The sequence below is a fragment of the Podarcis cretensis genome, assembly GCF_951804945.1.
Source record: "Podarcis cretensis genome assembly, chromosome: 8".
Taxonomy (NCBI): Eukaryota; Metazoa; Chordata; class Lepidosauria; order Squamata; family Lacertidae; genus Podarcis; species Podarcis cretensis.
In genome coordinates, this window is record NC_137177.1 from 78,088,748 (window position 1) to 78,116,190 (window position 27,443).

At 43.9% G+C, this 27,443-nt stretch overlaps 2 protein-coding genes across 12 annotated transcripts in view; one reads left to right on the top strand and one right to left on the bottom strand.

Moving 5' to 3' along the window:
* The window catches only part of TARDBP (TAR DNA binding protein), a 49,282-nt gene that overhangs the window by 10,283 nt on the left and 11,556 nt on the right, over nt 1–27,443 (top strand). The window contains exons 7-8 of one of the 11 annotated variants that reach the window (XR_013841598.1): nt 467–566; nt 27,358–27,398. The exons of 8 other annotated variants lie outside the window; for them this stretch is intronic. The gene's annotated coding sequence lies outside the window, so the exon portion shown is untranslated. Of the gene's footprint in view, nt 1–466; nt 809–27,357; nt 27,399–27,443 lie in introns of those variants that run through there. 2 more of the 11 variants (XR_013841599.1, XR_013841603.1) reach the window with 2 other exon arrangements.
* MASP2 (MBL associated serine protease 2) lies at nt 249–27,437 on the bottom strand. The gene is made up of 11 exons (XM_079986952.1): nt 27,184–27,437; nt 25,783–26,005; nt 24,491–24,668; nt 23,657–23,788; nt 16,992–17,188; nt 15,738–15,885; nt 14,332–14,450; nt 9,401–9,479; nt 6,728–6,865; nt 5,807–5,881; nt 249–3,032 (listed from the first exon to the last, which is right to left on the bottom strand). The coding sequence occupies exons 1-11, from the start codon at nt 27,186–27,188 to the stop codon at nt 2,257–2,259; spliced, it is 2,070 nt and encodes a 689-aa protein (XP_079843078.1). The 5' UTR covers nt 27,189–27,437; the 3' UTR covers nt 249–2,256.

Sequence of the window (27,443 nt, forward strand, 5' to 3'; positions counted from 1 at the left end):
TAGAAGTGTTAGGTTTTCCTGTGTAAAGGAGCAGAATTGACAAGGTTGTCGACTCAGTAGTCCTAAAAACTTGTTAAATTTGTTAAATCACGAGGGTCATTCCATTACTTGATTTAAATTTTAAAGCTTCCATTTTGCAGACTCTGGAAAACTGGCATAGTGCTGTTTCATTGTGAATTTTCCCCAAACCCTGAAAAGTTAGCTTCCATTTTCCCTTCAATCTGCAGTTTATATTCTTTTTTTTTAAAAAAAACCTGATATGGACACTTAAAACGTGTTGTTAGGTGTTCATACTGGCATTGCTGTTTAATGCTAAAATCCACACATACTCCAGCACCTGCCTCTCATTGTAAAACAAATCTGACTATTCCAGAGAACAGATATTCTTGAATAAATTGCTTAACCTTTTCTGCACCTAAGTCACATCCATTGCCAAACTCTGTACCATCTGAATTTTGCATTTTAGCACTTGCACTAATACCAGCTACTGCTGCTGAGTAACACTTAATATGGTATTCTCGGACCTCCAAAGGCTAAACTGTGTCATCTCGGGAAGGATCATAAGGGTAAGTTTAATACATCGCTGGCATGGTTTAAATTATTTTTAACTTGTCTTTTTTAAAAAAAGTTTAGGGCCAAGGGGGAACACATACTGTGATATTTTAATCCCAGTAGATCACTAAGGGTTCTTCTCTCCCCTCCCTCAGATACCTAAGTGTATTAAGAAATGTTTTCAAACATTATTCATATCTTTAATTTTTATTTCCACCAGTGTGTTAAAGCAAGTTAATAAAAGGTATTCTCATAACTTGAGTGTCGAGTCTTGTTTTGCTTTAACTTTCAATAGACTTGCATCTATTATGCTAATGTGATTTAAAGTGTCAAATAAGGAGCACAGTCAGTTTAACACCGCTAGAAGGATTATCTTGCTAATGAGCTTCATTTAGTAATAAACAGCATAGTAATTTAACAAAGGCCCTATGTGAGCAAATGTGTTTGTGTGTTTCGGTTACCTACTGAGCATCTCTTAATTACTGAGGCGATGCTGCTCAAATAGATGTGTTGACAATTTCCTCTTGCAGTCCAAATTTGTGTGGGTGTGAATTGAGTCTTGGAGTGCTTTGGTCTCAGCAGTTGCAAATGTAATGTTGCAGCTGATTAAACAGCACCTCTGGGGGGTCTTGTCCTATTCCTCTGAGCTGTATGTATCTGTTTTGGCTGTCAGTACACCCTGCTTATAAGAACAGAATAGTTTCTGAAATCTTTTCTCAGTAGTAGGGCACAGGGGAGTTCCATGGGTGCTACAGCTTTGTCAGAGTTTGCATAATTTTGGGGAGCTACTAGATGTAGATTGACAAAACAGAAAATGAAGCCCTTGAACTTAATCACCAGCTAGTTAAGATTGGGCTCTTTAATCTGTTCCGGAAGGAAGTTTAATACCATTAGGACCAATACCTGCAGTTTGGACAGTGAGTGGAGGAATTTGTAGGTAATATTGTCGGTGGCAATGGAAGTGGTAAAAAAGCAACAGCTTAGAATCTTGAAGCATGTCACTAAGAGATACTAAGTGACTTTAAAGACTGGATTCTTTTACCACCTCTATGAACCATCTGGTTGTGATGATCAACATATTACATCTCTTATAACTCTTTGTTGAGGATCATTAATAGGAAACTTTTCAGATGGTCATTAAGACCCACTCGTGTGCCCCCAGAAGGAACCGAAATCCTGATGTACCTCTGCTGAGGAGAGCAATAGAGTGCACACATTTGTTTTTTTTTTTTATTAACATTTAAATTTGGAAGAAGAAACATGTTGCATTGAACTTATGAAACTGTTGTATGGCACTTGCTCCAGGGGAGTGGGAAAAAAACAACAACTTTAAAGGTCCAGCTGTTGGGGGGGGGGAAACAGCTCCCCCCTATTCCCCAAAAGTAGAACAAGCACACGAGAGGCATGTGAAATGATACCTAATTTTACATGGAGTGTGCTTCATTTTCTTTGAAAACATGCTGCCTTCCCTGCTTCGGTAGCTCACAACACTGAATTCCCTCAGTAGCATATGATTTTGAGTAAACATGCACAGGGTTCTGCTGTACATTGAATAACCTGGAAGCATTTACTGCTTGATCTTCGGCATATTTACCTAAAATTGAAGTCCCAGTTAATGTACTATTTTTTTTATTTTTTGCGAATTGTAATTCTGTGTAAAGCTTCTTCGTAATGTGATACAAATGAAATGGTAAAAAATAATAATCAAGAATTTTGGGAAATGATGTCTTCAATCCAGGAAATGTAGTTGATCACTTTAGTGTATACACCATACAGCTCTGCAGAACCACACTCTGGAGGACCCCAGGACACAATGCCGCCTGCAAACCACCTCTTTGTTTCGGCATCAAAAAACACCAGTGACCCGCCACTATCGCCGCTACAGGAATCTCTTCCTCCTTGTTCATATCCAGCACAGAACATGTTTTCTGTCAACACTAGTTGCTTCCCCTCCAAAGTCTGGTTTGCATAAGCAGCTTTACACTTCTCTGGATCAACCACATCTAGCTCAGTGTACATCAGGCTGTGTGACTGCATCCTTTTCTCTGTTCTCCCCCACCCAGCTACTACACCAGTGTTGGTTGTGTTTACATGGAACCTGCTGCTTTGTCCTGGCAAGCAAATGGGAGTGATGTTTGCATTAATGGGGACTTTGTTCTTCAGTTTGATCAAAGCAATATCATTGTTAAAATTGATGCCATCGTTGGTAAACCCTTCATGCACAAAAACAGATTCTGCCCAGGCCTGGTGGTAGTGAGTGCTTCGCTTTCTTAGAAGCCCCAATTTCAGTGTCAAGGATGAAGCGTCTGCTTCTGGGAGGACGTGGGCAGCTGTTATGATCCAGTTATCGTACAAAAGAGCTCCACCCCCAGTTGCTCCTTGTCCATTAGTGATCAGAACTTGCCAAGGGAACTGGCCAGGCAGTGCCTTCTTTCCACCAAAAATGCGCTTCAGAGTATTTGAAGTTTGGATTCCACAAACTTTTTTTTTGGGGGGGGGGCGTGGAGAGAGAGAGAGAGAGAACACGAATAGTGTTAGGGTTCCATTAGAGAAGCAAGACTTTTAACTGTCATGAATATTGCTTATAGTTCAAAATGAATGTTTCTGAAAGAAGTCCTGAATTTTAAGTGAGAACAGCTGTAGAATGGTAGCCTGATCCAAAGAGGGGAGTGGCTTGGGTGGGTGAGGGTCAGCCTGTACTCTGTCCTTTTCAAATTCTCTGCCCAGAAAAAGCTGGCATGTCAGGCCAATTTCTTAACAGGGTAGTTTACCCTATGCTGGGAGCTTCTGAGTTGGAGTACCCTACCTGTGTTCCCCACCTGTGTTCAACACAATTGTGGGAGGGTTGCATCATGTGTGGGTTGGGGGTATTTTCATAAGGATAAAATGCATGCCTGGTGCGCAGCTGGACGTTTGGTTCGTTTAACTCAATATTGCCTGGAGCAGGGATGAGGAATATCAAGGCCAGGGGTCAAAATGAGAGTGCACTCACCCTAAGGCTACATGGTCATTAGCCTAAAACAGTTTCCCTACATCTGGTGTCTAGTATAGACTTTCACTGTCTGATAGTGAGTCCAGGGTTTCTGTCAGGAGGTTTCTCATATCTACTTGGATATGTTGGGGCTTGAATCTCGGAACCTCTGTAGGCAAAGAAGTCAGTCTGGAATATATAGAAATGAGCTAAACCTGGTGTGTAGATGTGATGTAAATTGCCTTATATGCTCAAATTTACACAGTTCCTCTTTATTTAGGGTCCTGGCATTTTTCCTCTGTGGCCCTTCTGACTTTCATTTTTGTTTCTGTTCTGCTTTTAATTTGTGTTTGTTCTAGTTAGTGTATGGAGGTTTTCTCCTCAAAGCTATGGCCAAGATGGGACTGGGGAATAGGTTCCCTCTTCCTGAGGGCCTCAGTAAACACTCTTTTGTGTTGTTGACTCTGCCTTTTAGAAGAGGTTTTAATCATTTCTTGCATGTTCTGCTCTCCCTGCTGACCAGAAGAACACTTCATGGTCATCCCATGTTTCCATTTTGAATTTACAACTCTCACAATCCCTGACCCTTGTCCAGATTGACTGGGGCTGATGGGAGCTGTAGTGCAAAACATCTGGAGGGCAGCAAGTTGTGGAAGGTTGATCTCATTTGAAAGATGAAGTATGCCTGAAAACAAAAAAACCCAGCCTCAAGCTGTGGTACCTCTGGTTACAAACTTAATTCGTTCCGGAGGTCCGTTCTTAAGCTGAAACTTCTTATCATGAGGTGCACTTTCACTAATGGGGCCTCCCGCTGTTGCGCGTGATTTCCGTTTGCATCCTGGGGCAAAGTTCGAAACCAGGAACAGCTACATCCAGGTTAGCAAAGCTCATAACCTGAAGCGTTCATAACCAGAGGTACCACTATAGTATGGAGAATAAATGGCTAATTCCATTGTGGCATCTACTTTGTAGAATAATCTCTTGGAGATAAGGGAGATACTGATTTTTGTGTGTTCCTGTTGGTAGTAACATCCTTATGGTGTTAATGCCAGTTCCTGGCATTTTTGGCTACTTACTTTAACTGATTGCAATGGGGGTTTTACTGCAGTTTTGGTGAAGACTTTTTCATTATGTTTTTGATATATGCTACTCATTTTGTTGTAGATCTCTTTGCCATTGCTTTGAAATGAAAGGTGGCACACAAACAATTTAAGATAGGCCATTCTCCCTTCCTTTTTGCAGGGAAAAAATTGTATTACCTAGAACTGTTTGGTAACTGGATACTTTTTAGCCTGAACAACAGAAGGCTATGGAGGCAGCTATACAGCTGCAAATATAATGTTTTAAGTGTGTTGTAAAGTGCATTATACAAATGTGACACTAGACGGTGATGGCGAGCTATGGCAAATTCAATATATTTTTCAAAACTTTTTTTAAAAAGCATTTTCCGTGTTTTTTATATGGTCTAGATTCCATCTGAGTGGAACATGATAGCTTTCTTCAGATACCTTGAAGGGTTGTATAGAAGAGGGGATTTGTTCTTGGTTACCCTAGGGGGCAAGGCTAGATCTAATGGTTTTATGTTATACTGGAGGGTAGAGTTTAAGTGAACATTAAGCAACTGCTCTTGATGGTGGAAGCAATTTAAAAATTGAACAAATTCCCTGGAGGGGTGTGGGTTCTCCTTTTCTGGAAGTCTTTCATATAGAGGCCAGGCAGCCATCTGTTAAAGATGCTGTACCTTTTGATTTTCTGCAGTGAGCAGAAGTTGGGCTAGATGGCCTGCAACATCTCCCTCTAACTCAATGGTTGTAACTTTCTCTTTTGGGACATGGCATTGTCTTTGGTCAGGAATGGGGAAGATGCAGCCCTCCAGATGTTGGACCTCTAGCTCTGGATGAGTTAAGAGAAAGGGGGCTGATGGGTAGGATAAGGTATAAAGGCTGCTTTGCACCATTTTAAAGTCTGTGAAGACAAAAGTCGGGAATGGGGAACCTGAGGTCCTCTAGCTGCTGTAACTTCCACTGTCACTGGCTGTTGGCTATGGTGGATGGTGCTGAAGAGAACCACAGGTTTTCCATTCCTGGTCAAAACTGAGGTGGGAGTGAGGGTGACAAAATGGGATACAGTACTTCATACATTCAACATCAGTCAAAAATATTTCAACTTCTGAAGTGAATTTGGAGAGGGGGAGAAAACAAGATGTTTCCAGGCCATTTATCTTGTGAAGTGTCGCCTGGCTATGTATGGCAGGAGTGGGGAACCTGTGGTTTCATACATTACCTGGCTCACATATAGGAGGTGCTTTGTTTCCCATGGAATCTCTCCAATAGCCATCAGGGGCGCACAGGTACCTGCCTACATTAAAAAGTTAAGCAGTTTAGCTGTCTGCACAGAGCAAAGCACTCTACAATAAAACTGCTTGGAGGTTTTACTACAATCAAGAGTTATATAAATGTTGTTAAATGTGCCCCCAATATACAGCTGGCTTCTTCAAATCGCTGAAAAATCCAGCTCTTTCAGACTTTTTGCTGTTCCTAAGTATGTAAATCTATTTCCTACCAGTTTTGCATTTTTATCTTCCCTAAACCCCGTGAGGTGTCTCGGCTGGATAATCATGAGTTGCTTGGTTGAGGAATACTCGGGTATGCTGCAGTGACTCTGGATTATGTGTGTGAACATGCTGTGACATCACAGCAGCACAACCACTTGCTGGGTGGAGGATATGCATGCAAATGTCAACCACTGTTGAGCCCATTACAGATACATTTATGGCCCTTTGCTTTTCAGTCAAGAGGCATGACTGAACACTGATGCGATATCATAAAAGGCCAATAGAGAACTGCCCTCAAGTGTTGATTCACTGGTAGCCAAAATGACACCATACAAGCCCAAGAAAGGAGGTAGCTGCAGGCTTGTTAGGACTAAACGTTTGGAGAAGTAGGCAGAACATTTTGGAAGCCGGGGAGAAACCTCTAAATGGAGAAGCACCGTAAAACAGCCCAACGAAGAAGGCTCAGTGGCCATGGAATGCTGGCTGGCTGCAGGGGGAGATTGAACGGAGTATCCTGAAAGAGGTCATGGCTGGCTAAAAAAGAATACTGCAAAGTAGGTCCTAGTGCGATTGTCCCATTTGGGACAATGGGATTTACATTTAAAGATGTGTGTATCAAGCCCATGCTCCCTTAAACTCATTTCTCTTACCAGAACGTCCGGCTTTCAGAGCATAGTAGGGGCTCTTGCATTTGTATTTGATCTCAGTCTGGTATGTAGTTCTATCAGGCCCTGTGACGTACACAAGTGCACCGTTTGGGGTGTCCTCGGCTGGACCACAGTCAACAACTGAAAAGAATGGAGCAACAACAGTTTTAAAATGCTTTGAAAAGACTGGGTGAGGGAAACCTAGGACTAGCTAGACTGGAAAAGAACCAAAGCTTTCAGTAACAGGTTACCTGTTTTGTATGTAGAAAGTGCTATATTCAGTCCCTGGTATCTGGAACAACCTTCTGCATCTTAGCTACCTTATGGATGTTTTGGACTACAGCTCCCATATTGTGCGCCTCAGGGCTGATGGGAATTGTAGTTCAGAACCTCTGGAGGATGCTATATTGAGACAAGCTGTCCTAGTGCAAAGAATCAGATAGGAGTTGACAAAAAATATCCTTGCTTGAATCTTCAGCTACATGGATAAACAGAAGTACTATTGGGTGGCTTCCTATGTTCTTAACTCAACCTGTATCTTACCAGTACAGTATGAACTGGTGCTAGTGAAAATGCTATTTCGCACACACATTTTATGTAGGCATTCACTCCCTGTACTTGCGGTGGGTTCACAGATGGGCTTACCATGTTATCAGGTCAGCCTTTGAATTTAAAAGTAGACCTGTGGAAAGTAGGGGGTCAGTGTGTGGGAGCGAGCATCGCTTGTGGGACCAGTGTATTATCGCAAGCACATCCTTTACCATTTACACTGTTCTCTGCAGTGTGAGCTACATCACTGTAGGCTGCACATCCAAGTTAAATAGATTAAAAGTCTGCTGAAGAAAATAGTACAGATAGATACTACCCCTAGAGTCCATCATCTAAAGTTACCTAACATCATAGTTCTGTTAAAGGTAAAGGGACCTCTGATCATTAGGTCCAGTCGTGGCCGACTCTGGGGTTGCGGCGCTCATCTCGCTTTATTGGCCGAGGGAGCTGGCGTACAGCTTCCAGGTCATGTGGCCAGCATGACTAAGCTGCTTCTGGCAAACCAGAGCAGTGCACGGAAACGCCGTTTGCCTTCCCGCCAGAGCGGTACCTATTTATCTACTTGCACTTTGACGTACTTTTGAACTGCTAGGTTGGCAGGAGCAGGGACCAAGCAACGGGAGCTCACCCCGTCGCGGGGATTCCAACCGACCTTCTGATCAGCAAGTCCTAGGCTCTGTGGTTTAACCCACAGCGCCATCCACGTCCCTATATAGTTCTGTTAACCGTTAACTAATGGAACTCCATTAGTCGTGAAGGGCCATGTCATGAAGCACACACTTAACATTTCTCCCCCTTCACTGCCATTTCATGCTTTGCAACAAGAACTACATTTCTGATTATGATTTTTTTTTAAAGTTTTCCAAACCTAATGAAACACTGAGCATGTGTAGTTTAAACATGCTCCAGTGAGCACCATCATGACTACAGGAATAAAATGGAGGAGCTGGCTTCTGCTGCTCTCATGCTAATCACATTCGACTTTTGAATAAACAACCATTTTGTTGATGGGAGGGCTAAAACATATTTTAAAGTAATAAAAACAATCTATACTCATCCATACACATGCCCAGTGAGCTGCCCCAACTACTGTATAAAACATTTTTTTGGGGAAATATATGGCAATCAGTGTCAGCCTTGGTGGTTCTTAGTGTGCCCATGTTGACCCAGGTGCTGGTGGTGGGGCCTGTTTGCCTCAATTCTCCTTGTTGATCATGCTCTGGATGGCAATTCAAGAGACCTCTGTTCACTCCTGCTCATTTTGCTGAATTGTGCCCTTGATATCTACCCCAGAGCCCTGTCCTTACAGAACAACCGAACCAGTAGAATCCAAATTCAAAGGAGAATCAGCAGATATATTATAAAGACCCCAAAGCTTTGGATTTATTCATTGTGAAGGCTGCAGTCCACAAAATAGAGTTGCCATATTTCAAAAAGTAAAATTCCTGCCACCCTCAAATTTAAGGCTTTTTTTTTTTTTTTGGAAACCTAACCCAAAAATAGTGATTTTAAACTTTTTGAGCAGTTTCTGCTGCTTCTTCCATCATGTTGCTGATTCGGCAAAATTGCCCCCAATGCCATTTTTACACCCCAAAAACAGGACTTGTCAGGAATTTTCCTGACATGGCAAGCCTACGTAAAGTATTTAAAATATAAAACATTATGGAGCTGCAATGAGAACTCTTGTTCCTGCGCAGCCTATAAATATTGTCAGTAAAATAACTAAGTTTACAGCTTCCTACTTTTTCCCATCTCCAAGGTGGCTTTTGGATATTAAAATCAAATTAAAGAAGAAAAACAAGTGGAAAAATCCAGGTTTTTCCATTAAAAGCGTAGGAGCCCTGCCAGAAGAAAATGATGGAAACTTTTAAAACCCTGATAGCAACTCTGCAGCTGAATTTTGGGTGCCTGTTGATCTGTACTCCCACTGAGAATATTCCAATTAAAACAAATTTTATTATGCTCTGATTCAAGCATGCTCTGCCTCCTACGCTTTTTTTGTGTGCAAGACTGCTTCATTCTGTCAAACACAATATGGATTCCCACAAGAAATAATTAAACCAGTAATCCATCTGAATATTACAAATCCAAAGACCTCCCTCCACCCACTCCTTCGCATTGACTTACTGATGCACTGAGCCATTGGCTTGTTCCAGGAGCCGTCCTTTTGACATATCGCCATGAAAGATTCCACAATCATCTCATTCTGTGGGAGGGAAAGAGGAAAACAGAAATCCTATTTATTTTCTTGAAAACAATCATAGCTTTGACAGCCCAAATGGATTTTCCCCAGTGGGGAAATATGTCTAGTTCAGCCTGCGAGAACGTGTTTGCCATTAGTTTTCAATAATGGGTGATATTCAGTGTTAGTTATGTCCAAGATAGAGTTCAGAGAGAATTTTGATTCACTTTTCATTTAATGGCAGACTTACTTGATTTGCACTTTCTGAAATAGTATGTGAACTGAAACATGGCTCTCCTTTAAAATCTGCACTTCTCTGAATTATGGAATGTAGTTCTCCAGCCAAGTAAAATGCATAGACTAATGTAATGTGTGCTTATAAATAAATTACAAAAAATAATGCAAAGGAACACATTGCATTAGGAAAATAGCTTTTCAAAATGCACATTAGGTTTAATTGCATATAAAAAAAATGTGTATTGGGAAATTCACACTTAAATGCTGGTGAATATTCCAATGGCCTTTAAATTAATCACAAACTGATATGGTAGTGAGGAAAATGAAACTTAAGACTGAAAAAACAAGAAACGAAATATTCGCCCATCCTTCATGGATCACTGCCTTGCCGTGGCGAAGGGGCTTGAAGAACTCAGAGAAGCTATGAACTATGCCGAGCAGGGCACCCAAGATGAACAGGTCATAGTGGAGAGTTTTGACCAAACGTGATCCACCTGGAGGAGGAACCGGCAAGCCACTCCAGTATCCCTGCCAAGAAAACTCCATGGACAAAGACAACAGGCATATAAAAGTTATGACGCTGGAAGATGAGCCCCTCAGGTCGGAAGGCGTCCAACATGCTACTGGGGAAGAGCGGAGGGCAAGTACAAGTAGATCCAGAGCTGATGAAGCAGCTGGGCCAAAGCCGAAAGGACGCTCAGTTGCGGATATGCCTGGAAGCGAAAGGAAAGTCCAATGCTGTAAAGAAAAATATTGCATAGGAACCTGGAATGTAAGAACCATGAACATGGGTAAGTTGGAGGTGGTCAAAAATGAGATGGCAAGAATAAATATTGACATCCTGGGCATCAGTGAACTAAAATGGACGGGAATGGGTGAATTCAGTTCGGATGACCATCATATCTACTACTGTGGGCAAGAAACCCGTAAAAGAAATGGAGTGGCCCTCATAGTCAACAAAAGAGTGGCAAAAGCTGTACTGGGATGCAATCTCAAAAATGATAGAATGATCTCGATACGAATCCAAGGCAGACCTTTTAACATCACAGTAATCCAAGTTTATGCACCAACTACTGGTGCTGAAGAAACTGAAATTGACCAATTCTATGAAGACTTACAACACCTTATAGAAGTGACACCAAAGAAGGATATTCTTCTCATTATAGGGGATTGGAATGCTAAAGTAGGGAGTCAAGAGATAAAAGGAACAACTGGCAAGTTTGGCCTTGGAGATCAAAACGAAGCAGGGCAAAGGCTAATAGAGTTCTGTCAAGAGAACAAGCTGGTCATCACAAACACGCTTTTCCAACAACACAAGAGACGACTCTACACATGGACATCACCAGATGGGCAGCATCGAAATCAGATTGATTATATTCTCTGCAGCCAAAGATGGAGAAGCTCTATACAGTCAGCAAAAACAAGACCTGGAGCTGACTGTGGCTCAGATCATCAGCTTCTTATAGCAAAATTCAAGCTTAAACTGAAGAAAGTAGGAAAAACCACTGGGCCGGTAAGATACAATCTAAGTCAAATCCCTTATGAATACACAGTGGAAGTGAGGAACAGGTTTAAGGATTTAGATTTGGTGGACAGAGTGCCTGAAGAACTATGGATGGAGGCTCGTAACATTATACAGGAGGCAGCAACGAAAACCATCCCAATGAAAAGGAAATGCAAGAAAGCAAAGTGGCTGTCCAATGAGGCCTTACAAATAGCGGGGGAGAGAAGGCAAGCAAAATGCAAGGGAGATCGTGAAACATACAGGAAATTGAATGCAGATTTCCAAAGAATAGCAAGGAGAGACAAGAAGACCTTCTTAAACAAGCAATGCAAAGAAATAGAGGAAAGCAATAGAATGGGAAGAACCAGAGATCTGTTCAAGAAAATTGGAGATATGAAAGGAACATTTCATACAAAGATTTCCATAATAAAGGACAAAAGTGGAAAGGACCTAACAGAAGCAGAAGACATCAAGAAGAGGTGGCAAGAATACACAGAGGAATTATACCAGAAAGAAACGGATGTCTCATATACCCCAGGTAGTGTGGTTGCTGACCTTGAGCCAGACATCCTGGAGAGTGAAGTCAAATGGGCCTTAGAAAGCACTGCAAATAACAAGGCCAGTGGAAGTGATGGTATTCCAGCTGAACTATTTAAAATTTTAAAAGATGATGCTGTTAAGGTGCTACACTCAATATGCCAGCAAGTTTGGAAAACTCAGCAGTGGCCAGAAGATTGGAGAAGATCAGTCTACATCCCAATCCCAAAGAAGGGCAGTGCCAAAGAATGCTCCAACTATCGCACAATTGCACTAATTTCTCACGCTAGCAAGGTTATGCTTAAAATTCTACAAGGAAGGCTCAAGCAGTATGTGGACCGAGAACTCCCAGAAGTGCAAGCTGGATTTAGAAGAGGCAGAGGAACCAGAGACCAAATTGCAAACATGCGCTGGATTATGGAGAAAGCTAGAGAGTTCCAGAAAGACATCTACTTCTGCTTCATTGACTATGCAAAAGCCTTTGACTGTGTCGACCATGGCAAACTATGGCAAGTTCTTAAAGAAATGGGAGTGCCTGATCACCTCATCTGTCTCCTGAGAAATCTCTATGTGGGACAAGAAGCTGCAGTTAGAACTGGATATGGAACAACTGACTGGTTCAAAATTGGGAAAGGAGTACGACAAGGCTGCATTTTGTCTCCCTGCTTATTTAACTTATATGCAGAATTCATCATGCGAAAGGCTGGGCTGGATGAATCCCTAGCCGGAATTAAGATTGCCGGAAGAAATATCAACAACCTCAGATATGCAGATGACACAACCTTGATGGCAGAAAGTGAGGAGGAATTAAAGAACCTTTTATTGAGGGTGAAAGAGGAGAGTGCAAAATATGGTCTGAAGTTCAACATCAAAAAACGAAGATCATGGCTACTGGTCCCATCACCTCCTGGCAAATAGAAGGGGAAGAAATGGAGGCAGTGAGAGATTTTACTTTCTTGGGCTCCATGATCACTGCAGATGGTGACAGCAGCCACGAAATTAAAAGACGCCTGCTTCTTGGGAGAAGGGCAATGACAGGCCTAGACAGCATCTTGAGAAGTAGAGACATCACCTTGCCAACAAAGGTCCGTATAGTTAAAGCTATGGTTTTCCCAGTAGTGATGTATGGAAGTGAGAGCTGGACCATAAAGAAGGCTGATCGCCGAAGAATTGATGCTTTTGAATTATGGTGCTGGAGGAGACTCTTGAGAGTCCCATGGACTGCAAGAAGATCAAACCTCTCCATTCTGAAGGATTAGCCCTGAGTGCTCACTGGAAGGACAGATTGTGAAGCTGAGGCTCCAATACTTTGGCCACCTCATGAGAAGAGGACTCCCTGGAGAAGACCCTGATGTTGGGAAAGATGGAGGGCACAAGGAGAAGGGGGCGACAGAGGACGAGATGGTTGGATAGTGTTTTCGAGGTTACCAGCATGAGTCTGACCAAGCTGCGGGGGGCAGTGGAGGACAGGAGTGCCTGGCGTTCTCTGGTCCATGGGGTCACGAAGAGTCGGACACGACTAAACGACTAAACAACAACAACAACAAATACAGAGTAGACCTATTAGAACCAGTGGTCCCCCCCAAAAATGTTTAGGGGTACTCTCATTTTCCTACTCATATTGAAATACTGCCCCTCAATGAGGCCAAACTTAGATTCACAAAATGTTTAGGGGTATGCATACCCCTGTATACCCCCCGAAAGCACTGATTAGAACCAATGGGTCTACTCTAAATATGCTTTGGTTGGATCAATATGACAAAAACTTAGAGGGGGTTTGTCAAGTGCCTTATGTTCAGTAGGGGAGAGCCAGTCTAAACTCAGCCACAGTAGGAGTTGCATAGGTTTGGGCCCACAATACTAAATGTGTGACTTCTGATAGTTACCTCTGAGCCACACAGAGCCGTAGCTAGGTGATCTTGCGCCAATGGCAGAACTGTCCAGATTGTGCCCCCTAGCCACTGACAAATTAGCTCTTCTTTCCACCTCTCCTCCAACCCCCCTTCAATTCACCCTCTTTTTAAAACCTTTTTTTATGAGGCAATAATATTTTTATTTATAGACATATTAATGGACATATTTTTAGCTGATTTTGTGCCCCCCCTCGCCTGTGCCCGTGGTGGGGCCCCACCTTGCCACCCTCTAGATACGGCCCTGGAGCCACAGGGAGACCAGCTAACAGTGATTTACCCAAAATATCTGTGATCCAGGAAGGATATAAGAGATCAGGCAGTCCTTAAGGTATCCTGGATCTAAGTTGCTAAGGGCCTTGCAAATTAGTGCAAGAAACTTGAACCTTGCCTGATAACGTGCAGCCAGTTCAAGCCTTTATGCCTCAGTCTCAGGTGCAGATATGCTATCTAGCCAGCCATGCTCTCTTCCAGGATACTCCATTCCATACCCCCTGATTTTCCACCCCCAGCTGCCCACTAAGTATTCTCCCCCCCTCTCTCCCAAGGCTGGCGTTCCCTCAAGTTGTTTTGGCCATGGCACTCGGAAAGTCATATTTGCTGTGAGAACATAAAACTGCTTTGGTTCCTTAGTTAAATAGTATACCCATATGCTCTTGTGTGCCCTGCAAGGGATGGTTTTACCTACTTCCAAGAGTACGTAGCCGATATCGCAGGAGAGATTGTAGGACTCTTTCATAATATATTTTTCTTGCACTGGATAGATGTGGCCATTGGGTGGCGCTTCAGGGTTGGGGCATGGCAGTGCTGCAGAAAGTTGAACAACAACAAAAAAAACACCTCATTGCCATTTCCTGACAAAGCAGATTCAAATCTTGCGTCCATACTAATATGTGGGGGAGGTGGTGCTCTCACACTACATCCTGCTTAATCCCACAGTTGAAATGATGGCTAATTTGTTCCTTCTGCAGTTGCTTGTGTTGTGAATAGGAAGGTGCCTTAGAAGAGCATTAGTCCATCTAGCTCTGGATTGCGGCTCCCCTGTGGCCCTTGAGCTGTTGTTGGGCTCCATCAACCACACCAACATGACTCAATAGTCAGAGATGATGGGAGCTGTAATTCAAGAAATGCAGGAGCATATATAAATAATAAGAGCCCTGCTGGAGCTTGCCCACTACTCAGATTAGACAACAGTGAGATAGATGGACTTTGGCCTGTATAGGGAAGGACCTAGCTCAGTTATGTAACACATGCTTTGTATTCAGAAGCTTCCAGGTTCATTCCTGGGCATGCCCTGGAGAACTATTGCCACCCAAAGTAGTCATTACTAATCTTGATAAACTTTGGGTATAAGCAGGGGTTTTTTAAGCCAGAACCTGGGGGAACTCAGTTCTGGCACGTCTTAGGTGGGTTCTGGCAACTCTCAGATGGGTGCATTGCCATTTTAAGAGAACAAGGAAGGCATTGATGGTGAGTTCCGGCACCTCTTTTATAGAAAAATAACACTGGATATAGGACAACTTCTTTAGGTCCTATACCAGTTGATAGTTAAAGAACTAGGGAGGAAAATGAGCATCCTTAGAAGGTGCAGACATGGGACAAGTCTCCAGCTGGCATTATTTCTTAAAACATCCATGATGGGGAAAGAAATCTCCTGCCTGAGAGCCTGGAGGGCTGATAACAGATAGAGTAGTAGAAGGTGGAAGCTGATCTATTAGGGGAATTGGGGCCCAGCCTCAACAGCCTGGGTCTGCTCTCAGTCAGCCCACACCTGCCTTCCTCCTTATGTACAGCTAGTCAGCAGGTGGCTCTGCCTGTCATTGACACTTACTGCTGGTATCCCTACCTCATGCCTTACCTGTCACAACAGTAGACAGTACTGAACCAGTTGACCAACAGCTAATAAGAAGCAGCTTCCTCAGGATCCTGTGGCTTTCTGCAGTTTGGCATCCTTGTGCCCCAGAGCTGGAGGACCATAACTCACCCCCCTCACAGAGCTACCATTCCCAGGGCTCCCTAGGAGCCAGGAAATGATATGTGTACCCAGCAGAACTTCACTGATGTCTGCTCTTTGGTTAAAAGCGATAATCTTACCTGTTGTGGTATATCTGATTTTCCATCCTGTGTCATCTCCAGAGAGGTCTGTGGTGAACTGGATGTTGACGGTGTTGCTTCGGGTTTCAATTTTCATAGGGAGGGTGTCCCCACAGAACGGGCCAAATTCTTGCTTGGGTGTTTTGATCTGAAACAGTGAAGGGAAACATCCCAACCTTTCTTCCATCACGGGCTGATCGAGTATCAGCTGTTTGGCTCTTAAGTTGCTTGCCTCAAGAGGCCAACAGCTGTTGTCAGGTAACCAGGGGTGACCAGTAGCACTTTGCTGCTTGAGGCAAAGGACAGTATCCCCCCTCCCCCCGTTTCCATCTACTGTTTATTTTGGAAAATGGCTTGTTCGCTATGCATTTGGGCACCTCTTAAGATACTGTAACCAAGTTTTGAATGATGGTTCCTGAGATTAATGAGCAGGGTTTTACCTTGGATAAAATTTGGATGCCTGTTTTGAATCAAGGTGGCAGACTGAGCCCTTCAAACCTGCACTGATTTTATTGTGGTTTTTTTTCTTTTAGCTTGTTAAAGTTCCTGAGCAACTCTGGGGATGAGGGCTACTGGTTCCAAATATAGAAGCTTCCCAGTTTGGCACCCAAATATTGAAACACTGGCAGTGGGACAGTATCCCCACTCCCACCCTGAGGGTACAGCTGACTAGCTTAGGGGGTCCAGGGTATACTTTATCATAGACATGACTTCAAAGAGGGGAATGCCTGGGGGCTGCTACCCTAGAGAGCCACTACCAGCTAGAGTAGATATTGGGCTGGATGCACCAGTTTAGCCATCTACCCCAAGTCAATTTTGTAGCTACCTGGTTCATAAATACATGCAACCAATTTCAACATTCTCAGTACATGTGATTCTATTTTATTTTATTTGGATGGGGATTTAGTGTGGATCTAAGAGTATCTGAATTCTTTGTAATGGGAGACGGATGTGAAAACTGATAACAGTTCAAGCATTCCAGTTAGCTGCCCTCAGAAGTAACTGCAATTTGCTGCCATGCATTGGGTCATTGCAGTGTCCTCAGCTCTTCATTGGTGTAGGATTGTATCCAGCCAAGTCCTACTCAGAGTAGACCCATTGAAACTGATTGGGCCCAAGTTAGCCATGCCTATTAATTTAATTGGGCCTGTTCTGAATAGGACTACTAGCATTGGATACAACTTAACTGGTGCCGACTGTACAGAAAACAAGTTTCTTTAGTAGTAGAAGACCTGGTGAGCAGGTCCAACTGACCTTAAGGATGTCATAGGGGCATTCCACTTCTGGGTGGGTCTCTACATCAAAGCTTCCCACAAATTCCAAGACGACCATGTATCCATCTTCCACCTGGATCCCATAATTGCACTGGGAGAGTTTGGGATATGGGTTGGGATAACGTGGACTGGAAATCTCTCCAGATCTTGCAGTCAGCACTTTATCTACGCAATTGGCTGAAAAGTGGAGAGAGAGAAAATAAATCCCAAATTCTTCTCAGGAAAGCAAATGCATTTATAAAGTTATTTGTCAAAAGAGCAGTTTGTTATGTTAATGAGGCCATTTTTACCCTGCTTTTCTGTTGCCTGCACATCCCTCATGGTGTCTTCCATCAGTTCAAATGCATTTGTACAAATGTATTCAAGGATTCCGAATGTGTTTTGAACACAAGGAATCTAATGCCCACCAGATTTTATCAGACTACGACTCTCATTGTCCCTTACTCTTGATGGGATGCCCAAGCACTGATTTTTAGTGCTAGTTCTTTGGGGAGTTCCTGGATATTTGGCATTCCTTTTTAAAAAAATATCTGATTGTTACATTGTTTTGATTTCATTTGGTAAGCCGCCTTGCTATTTTATGATGAAAGACAGTAAATAATAAAAAATCCCTAAGTATTGGCCATGCTGACTGGGTTTAATGAGAGCTGTAGTCTAACAACATCTGAAGACCCCACAATAAGCAAATAGTTGTCCGATGTAAGGAAAAGGGCAGAAAGCTATGACTTGTTAATTCAATTCTGAAGAATTTGGCTAGGCCTCGGTATCATAGCAGGTCTGATGAATTTCTGAAATTTAGTTCTTGTACTGCTTTTCAAACAATTTCATCTGTTTTTATGGTATGTTTGGAAATCACCTTGAGATGCATGTTAATGATTATTCATAAATTCTTTAATAATGGTGACTAATCTCGCTCAGTATTGTCAGCTCTGACTGGCAGTGATTCTCCAGGGTCTCAGGCAGAAAAGTCTTTCCCATCATCTATTTGCTGATCTTTTTAATTGCCGATGCTGCAGATTGAATTTGGGACCTCCTGCATAGAAAGCAGATCCTTTTATCACTGAGCTAGGGACCCTCTCCCTAATTAAAATTTAGTCTCTCCCTATTTTCCTACCCCCCCAACAAAACCTACAATGAATACATAAAAACCCCAATGCCAAACAGTCAGTAGCAATAAGATAACTAAGTGTTTGCTGAGATAGCTGTGCTGTGTGGCATATCAAGCAGTACTCCTCCATTTGGCCCTCGCACAGGTTAAGAATATACTGCATCTCAATGGGGTTTCAATTAGTTCTTACCTAAACCTTTTTAAAAAATCAATTTAATCAATGGCCATTTCTGCAACATCTTTTGGTGGCGAGTTCCATAAGTTGTGCGAAGGATGTCACTTTCCCTACCCCCAGTTTATTGCCCATCAGTTGCTTGAGCGCACCCCAATTCAAATCTGAAAATGGGAGGGGAGGAAAAAAGTTTCATAATTCTAAAAACACAGTAGCCTCTGCCAAACTGGTGCCTTCCAACTGGCTTGGAGCACGACTGCCATGTGGAGTTGTGAGCTACACCATCAGCTCCAACAATGGTGGACCTTGGCTATCCAGCTTTGCTCAAAGTTTCCCTGAACTAAAATGTTCCGTATGCTTTTAGCATCTCCATGCAGGGAAGGTGCTTTAATGCCTTGACCAATTTAATTGACCTCTGGTACACCTTTTCCAGCTGGGCACCAGCAACCAGCACCGATAGCTGCAAACCCTGCTACCTACGTGACTGTCATCTTTGAATCGGCCTTCCATTTGTTTAAAGGGGAAGGGTTGTAGCTCAGTAGCAGAGCACCTGCTCTGGCTGCAGAAGGCCCCAGTTTCAATCCCTGGCATCTCCAGGTAGAGAGAGAGCCCCTGTCTGTAACTCCACAGTGCCATTGCCATTCAGTGTAGACAGCACTGAGAGAGACCAGTGATCTTACTCTATAATGCAGTCCCTAAAGCCTTCTCTTTACATCAGGGGTGGGGAATCTTTGGTCTGACTACAACTTGCATCATCTCTGATCCATTGGCCATGCTGGCGGGTGGGCAGGTGGGGGGGTGTTGATGGGAGTTGGAGTCCAGCCACATTTGGAAGGCCAAAGGTTCCCCAACTCTGGTTTACATGTGCAATTCTGATGGCAGCTGCCCTCCCTGTTTCCTTCCCGATGCTTTCAAAAATACAACCCACCCCTCAGCGGCTCTCTTGGTCGCCAGGCATGTGTAGGAGTGGAAATCATCCTTGCTCTTCAAAATCCAGCTGTAACTCTGACTGGCATGCTCGGAGTCATGGCATCTCCCGCTGGACACAGCAGGCAGGATTGATCGGTTACCGAGTGCCTGAAGGAACTCTTGCTTGTTGACAGCGCCTGGTACTTGGCTAGGGCCAGGCAGCTGCAGGTTCTGAATCTGAACTGCAGCAACTTCCTTGCTGATTTATGGAGGAGGATGGAGCAAGGGGTTGACAGACGTAGGCCAGGAATATTTTCTGCCTTCGCAGTGGTGCAGCTCGAGATGACTCAAAATCAGAAAGGCATTCAAGTACTAAGCCTCTTCTCCCCCACTCCCTCTATTTTGCTTCTTTCCCCCTTGACCACATATAACCTTGGAAAGAAAAAGTTTTATTTTCTTGTCGGCAGGGGTGTAGCTAGCTCCTCCAACAACTTGGCACAATGCAGATACGCACTGAAATATTTAAGTGCAAACACTGGCCTTCATAACAACTCATTAATACTGCTTTAAATTAGTTTCAGTGAATTGTAGCAGTTGATATCTAATCCATATCTATTCATCATAGCGTTTGTAAATAAGACCCAATAGTCCTTCAAACTTTCTGCGATTCCCCTCCTGCTGTTGCATAACTGAATGTATTCTGCAACTTGTGCCATTTCAACAAGCTTTACGCAACCACATTTTAAATGCTGGTGTTAGCTTCTGTTTTGTCTCTGACTTTCTGACAGTCGACAGTCAGGCAGTTCTTTCTTTACTGTGACTTTCAAATATCCTGCCAACATCACAAGAGGATTTAGTGCAGTGTTTGGGAATCTTTTTTTTTTTCACCCTGAGGGCCACATTCTGTTCTGAGCAACTTTCCAGGGGCCTTAGGTTCAATGCCTAGCATCTTCAGGTAGGGTTGAAAGTCTCTCCAGCCAGACCTTAAAGAGCCACTGGTCAGTCAGTGTAGACAATACTGATAAGAAGAGCCCTGAAGCCTGCAAGCAGGTCCTGAGTTCAACATCAGCTCTCACCACTTGGGATTCCCACCATCTGGTATTCAGAGGCTATTCTACCTCTGACAGTGGCGTTTAGAACATAGCCATCATAGTTTGTAGCAATTGTGCAAATACATGCCTGTTCCATCACAGTCATTCTTGAATCGGCACTAATGAGGCAGGGACATCACATATGCTACCCAGTTGGCACAAGTGGTGTCACAGCATTCCCCGATATGTGCCTGTGATGCTCATGCTGCCGTGTTCTGTAGAGCACTCCTTGTCACAATTGATGGGACAAAGTGGGACCAGCTCTCCCCGGCTGTTACACAGTGAGAACAGACAGCTTCTTGTGGTCACGACAATGGAACGGCTTGAACTGACTCTCCTGTGTTTTATAGCTCTTTGGATATGGCCACAGGGAGCTGCCTTTATTATGGGCTGTATTTTTATTTCACAGATCTGCAGGCAAGAAAAATCTATAAAGTAGTTTAAAAAAAAAGAAAAAAGAAAAAATGGCTTGCGCAAGAGGAATGGGACAATTTTTCACGCCGTCCTCGGCTGTAAACTCTAGTTGGGCTTTAGGGGCGCCGGGAGAGTGTTCAATTACACTTAGGGCTATATTTTTATTAGAGTAACACTATACTGCCCACGAGAGACTTGAACTCTGAGGAAGGAGCCTGCCTCAACTGGTGAACTCGTGATGGCTGGATCATTAGGTCCAAAATTAACAGTAGGCTGTGAATTACATTATTGAGTAACTGGGAAGTTGCTGCGAGTTTGAAGAGTGGAAGCAAAGTGGGAGTGGGTGGGTGACGTGCATGGCTTTTGCCATTTCATTGCAGGCAGGCAGAACTTCCATGTTTAAATTATCTGCCTGATATAGATAGCTGGTGCATATAAAAGGCTTCTCCTTGACATGCTACTTTTCTATGTGTGTGTGTGTGTGTTTCTGTTTAAAGACATGATTCTCAGCCTTTTTCCCTGAAGACCAGTTTGTGAAAAGGAGCAAAGTTTTAAAATGAACACATTTTACATTTTTTAAAGTGTCACTGCTGCTCAGAAGCTTCCTTAGATCAGACTATTTGTTCACACAGTCTAGCATTATCTTACTCCAGCTTGCAGTGGACCCTCCAGGACATCAGAATAGTGTTTCCCTTAATCTGATCATTTTAACACAGGGACAGGGGAATCTCATGCCCTCCAGCTTTTGATGGACTACAACTCCCATCATCCCTAACTGCTGAACCCAACAAGGCCACAGGTTCAGCACCCCTGTTTTAGCTGGAGATGCCAGAGGTTGGACTTGGGACCACCTGCATGCAAAAGCGGAAGTTGGAAAAATGATTCCCTTTCCCACTTCCTTTTTATGGCTCCTTGTGCTTTTCAAGGCTTAGATTCTACTGGATACAACTTTTACCCAGATCTCTTGGTGAAATGAAGTTGTACTTGTATACTTCTTGTCTCTTTGTAGGGTGGCTTATCCAGGGGAGGGGAAGGGGGGGGGAGAAAAGTGGTGCCCTAGGCAGTCAAAAATTCCAGTGTGCTTATGGACTTTAAAAGTTAGGCAAACAATGTCTACATGATGGCTACATTCCACCTCCACTGTTGGAGGCAGTCTGCCTCTGAATCATAGCTCCTGGAAGAGAGTGCCAGGTAGCCTTGGGAGAGACTCTCTGCCTGAGACCGTGGAGAACAGCAGCCAGTCAGTGTAAGCCAGGCTTCCTCAACCTCAGCCCTTCAGATGTTTTTGGCCTACAACTCCCATGATCCCTAGCTAGCAGGGCCAGTGGTCAGGGAAGATGGGAACTATAGTCTCAAAACATCTGGAGGGCCGAGGTTGAGGAAGCCTGGTGTAAGCTGTACTATGGACCAATGGGTTGGACTCAATAGATTACAACTTCCTATGTTCTTTCGGAGGCTGCAGAGGAAAGGTTTGCAGAAAGCTTGGGAGAAACAGAGAAAGCCATTTTATTTGCTGCAGGAGACAGTGCTAGGCAGGAGGAAGAGGAAGAAGACACAAGCTAGTCACGGATCAAGCATAGCACTCTGTATGATTGCGCACGAGGCAGTTCAGGAGGGAATGTTGACACGTCTAGCTCCATCTCTCCCTAAGCCGCGAAGAAGCGAATTTATTTATTTCATGCTGGAAAATAAAGAAGGGAGGAGAGAGGGAGAAGAAAGGAAAGAGAAAAAAGAGCTGGTGAATAATAAGCCTTCCTGAGTGGGTGGCAGAAAAATCAAAGACTGCACCTAGCATACTGCAGACTTAAAACAAAGGGCTGCCGTTGAATGCAACCTATTGGCTGCTGATTGGTTTCCCGACACAATTCAAAGCTTTTTTTCTGGACCTCAGGTATTCCAAATATCCCTACAGTCTTAAGGCCTAGACACTTAATTTATAAAACAAAAATGAAACCGGTAATCAACCTGTGGCTTTTAGTGTAGTTTAATGTATTTTCTTTCTAAATGCTGAGATATTTGTGTTAGTTTATCTGAATTTTGTGGAGTGCCTTGGAAGCTCTGCTGGGGAGCACCATATAACAATTTTGAAACTGGGGTGGAAAACCGTTTTTCAGCCTGAGAGCCACGTTTCCTTCTAGGCAACTCTCCAGGGGCCACATGTCCCTGGTGGGCAGGGCTGGAGCCAAAAGTGGGTGGAGCAATAACTGTATGTTTGACTTTAATACAGTAGGCCAGCTTATACACATATTCACACACCCCAGTCTCTGTCCATCCAGTCAAGCAAGAGGCATTATCAGAATCCAGCAATACATCACAGCCAGGCAAATATACTTGCTGTGCAAGGCAGGGCCAGTGAGAGGTGTAGGGAGAGTCTGAAGGGCCAGACAGAACAGCCAAGAGGCCCATATTTACCCCCCAAGTCTAAAGTTCCTCACCTTAATTTTAAACAAAACATGTAAACAATCAGCAAATACCTAAATAAACCATAGCTCTAACTTAAGTTGGTCAAGGAAACAGGTTTCTCGTTTGTTTGTTTTAAAAACCCACTTGTAAGCAGCTCTCTTGGGACGTGAGTGGCGCTGTGGGTTAAACCACAGAGACTAGGACTTGCCGATCAGAAGGTCGGCGGTTCGAATCCCCGTGATGGGGTGAGCTCCCATTGCTCGGTCCCTGCTCCTGCCAACCTAGCAGTTCGAAAGCATGTCAAAGTGCAAGTAGATAAATAGGTACTGCTCCAGCGGGAAGGTAAACGGCGTTTCCATGAGCTGCTCTGGTTCTCCAGAAGTGGCTTAGTGATGCTGGCCACATGACCAGGAAGCTGTACGCCGGCTCCCTTGGTCAATAAAGTGAGATGAGTGCCGCAACCCCAGAGTCGGTCACGACTGGACCTAATGGTCAGGGGTCCCTTTACCTTTACCTAAGCAGCTCTCACCAGCTCCCAAGAGACTCACCTGTACAGGTCCTTTTGTCTTTGTGTAGACGGTAGCCAATTTTACAGCTGCAGTAGTAGCCGCCCAGGTAATTGTGGCAACGATGATCGCAAAGTGGCTCGCTGTCAGGGAGCTGTTCACACTCATCAATGTCTGGAGGAAAGGGAGGAGAAACAGGAGCTTGGATGTAGCTCTCCCAAAGCAAGTTGCAACCATTTTGGCGAGGGGTTTATGGGAGCGGGTGTGGACACATATGTGATGCAGGGGCTGAGATGGTGCCGCAGGTGGAAAAACCGAGGGCTGCACCTAATGCCAGCCCTACTAAGGGCTGACATGGCTAATGGCCTTTAATTTCAATGGGTCTACTCTGTAAAACGTAGTTGGGACATTTTTTGCACGTTTAGATCTGCATTAACCCTGGAAAACATGGTGCATGTATCTTTTTGTCTTAGGCCACATGAGAAAAGTGTCTCAGGTCCGTTTGGAAATAGGGTAATGGCAGAATCAGGCCTCTTCTGGGCAAAGAAAAACATATGAACACTCAAAGCTGGTTCTGAGTACTGAATACTGAGTCATGCCATTGGTCCGTCTAGCTCAATATTTTCTACGCTGATGCACAGCAGCTCTCTGAGATTTCACACGAGTGTCTCTTCCAGCCCTACCTAAAGATGCTAGTGAAACTCCAGGGTTTCAAGAAGAAAATTTTAGTTCTTCCTGAAGGTGCTGAGGACTGAACATGGGACCTCCTAAATGCAGTGCATGTGCTCTACCACTCTGCTATGACGACCACTTGCCACTGACATGCCCGTTCTGCCTTGCTTGCATGGAAGAGGAACGTCACCTCCAACCTCTCACCTTCAGCAGCATAAAAGGCCTCAAAGCCAGTGAATTCTTTCTCATTGGAATAGTCTGATCGGAAAGTCACAGCTAGGTTGTTGTTGATGGAGTGGTACGTCCTGTCCCCTGGGACTTCCTCAGTGTCTGTGCTCTGATGTCCACACAGGGTGGCCAAGACTGTCCCTCCTGAACGCAACTGGAAAGCAGGGAGATGAATGAGATACATATCTATATATAAATGCAATGATGCTGCCTTTTTGCTGATTCTTTGCCTGCCCTTAAGTGGACCTGCCATTGGTTATCCCAGGAAAATGGGAAGCTGCCTTATACTATAAGAACATAAGAAGAGCTTACTGGATCAAACCAATGGCCCATCTAGTTCAGCATCCTGTTCTCAGTAGCCAACCATATGCCTGTGGGAAACCAAGGAGGACCTGAGCATGAGAGCACTCTCCTGTACAGTGGTACCTCGCAAGACGAATGCCTCGTAAGACGAAAAACTCGCAAGACGAAAGAGTTTTTCGTTTTTTGAGTTGCTTCGCAAGACAAATTTCCCTATGGGCTTGCTTCACAAGACAAAAATGTCTTGCAAGTTTGTTTCCTTTGTCTTGCAAGTTTGTTTCCTTTTCCTTAAAACCGTGCATTCAGGGGGTGCAGTTGCGACTTGACTTCGAGGAGCAACTCATAGCACGCGGTGTGGTAGCCTTTTTTGAGGTTTTTGAAGACTTTGGTGATTTTTGAAGCTTTTCCAAAATCCGTGCTTCGCAAGACGAAAAAAATTGCAAGACGAAAAAACTCGCAGAACGAATTAATTTCGTCTTGCGAGGTACCACTGTAGTTTCCAGCAGCTTGTATTCAGAAGCATTGCTCCCACTGACCATGGAGGCAGAGCATAAACAGCACAGCTAGTAGCCATTGATGACCACCTCCATGAATTTGTCCAATCCTCTATACAGATTGGTCATTACAGCTTCCTGTGGGAGTGAGTTCCACAGTTTAAATACGTGCTGCATGAAGAAGTTGAGTTAGATTATTGGGCCATACAGCACAGTATAATCTACACTGACAGACGGCAAGGTATATTCTGCCTGGACATGTTGCTTGGGATTGAACCTGGGACCTTCTGCACACAAAGAGGGGGATAAACTTGCAAGAACTCAAAGAGATCAGAGAAAGCAAGAGTCCTTTGGAAATTAACCAGGCGTGAAGGCTATCACTTTGGTTGCTTGCTTGGGTCTGAATTGAATGAGCTTCCTGGGCAGCAATCCTGACACTACCTGTTAAAAGCATGCTCACATGACGTCACATACCTTCACATAGTCATATTCGCACTGGTAGGAAAGCTCTAGATTGAAGTGGGAAAAGTAGAGGCGGATACCGTAGCCAGGGGGCACAGTAATGTTCCATGTCCTCTCCTTGCCATTGGGGTATATGTTTGGGAAGTCGGGGGATGCAATCCTTCCATACATTTTCTCCAGTTGGACGAGGTCACTGAGCACCCCGTGGGAAAAGGTGAAGAGGAAGAGGCAAAGTCTGCAGGGGAGACAATGAAGAAAGAGTGGTGAGGCCAAGCTGACTCAACCCAAGATGCACATCCAAGTAGGCTGACCTATTAACACCGTACAATTGCACCCAGGACTTAGGCAGAGTTGGCAACGGACTTCAGGGGCTACCAGGCATAGTGCTGCTGCAGGGTCCCTTCATGGGCACACGACCATGCAGTATTTTCTTGCAATGGCAGCAACAACCCCCCACTCACCCTCCCTGCTGCTCCCCCGGGCAGCCTTTTAGCAGTGGGGTGGGCACCAGTGCTGCTTTAAATGGAAACCGAACTAAGCTCTCGCCCATTGTGGCTGCTCAAAATGCAGTGCCCCGACTTACAGATCTGTGAAATCTATAGAACAATTAAAACGTGAACCAAATGGATTTGCTCCTCATTCCTGATATGCCCGTGCATTTTCTTTGGAAAACTGTTTACACCAGGAGCAGCCAACATGTTGGACTACAACTACCATCAAACCTATTGTTTTTGCCAAATATTGCCCTTCTGTCAGTTGAAACATTGTTCTGTTTTGTGACTATGATTTTAAAAAAAAGAAATAGCAGAAGGGCCTAATTTGGTGAGCAATAAGAATATTAAAAGAACCTAACTGCTGGATCAGCCCCCAAAGCAGGGCCTAAGCACAACAGCAACTGTCTCCCAACTGTTGGGATCTGGTGTTCAGATGCATACACCATAATTATCATGACCAGTGGTAGCTATTAATAGGCTTATACTTCACAAAAAAGGAGGTATGTCAGTTATTTCTTAAGTAAACATCTGGTCAGTGGGTTCTGATGAGCTATGTTTATAATGATAACAAAAAGAGAGATTTGAACTACCAGTTCCGTTTTGCAAACTGCACGCTGAGCTGCAAAATTGGATCTTCTTTTAGTGTGCTTCTTACAGCAGAGATACAGTCCATCCCTTACCTTCAAGAAACAGACCACTGCTCTGCAGGATTCTCAGATTAAGGGTTTGCCCAAGAAATCTGAGTGAATTTAATCTATGCAACCCATACTTTAATTTGCCACAGAGCAGACTGCAAAGTCCTGATTGTCTCATAATTTTGCAGCGATCCTACAAGGATCAATTCTACTTTGCTGTAAAAATTACATCGAGTAGTGGTGTTCCAGATCCCTTTCAGAAAGACATCTTGGATAGAACTTACCTCATTCTTGCAATGCCCCTCTTTACGTCCTTTTGTGTTCTGGGATCAACAGCTGTCTCTTGTATATTTGCACTGTTTTGGGGGGAAAACACACACCAAACCACCCTTCTGTTTGTTCAGCAGTTATTTATCTTTCTCTTGAACTCCAACCTTTATCTCTTCCTTTCCCATCAGACTGGTCAATAGCTTCCATGAAACACGACTGATAGTTGGAAGTAAGCATGTGCACCCCTCAATCTGCTTTCTCTGTCTCTCTCTCT

Coding starts and splice junctions, on each gene's coding strand:
- MASP2 (XM_079986952.1), bottom strand. Junction 24,669..25,782: donor GCGAATATGACTATGTGAAG/GTATGTGACGTC, acceptor CCTGCTTTCCAG/TTGCGTTCAGGAGGGACAGT. Junction 5,882..6,727: donor TCTGAAAGCCGGACGTTCTG/GTAAGAGAAATG, acceptor TTTTTAATGTAG/GCAGGTACCTGTGCGCCCCT.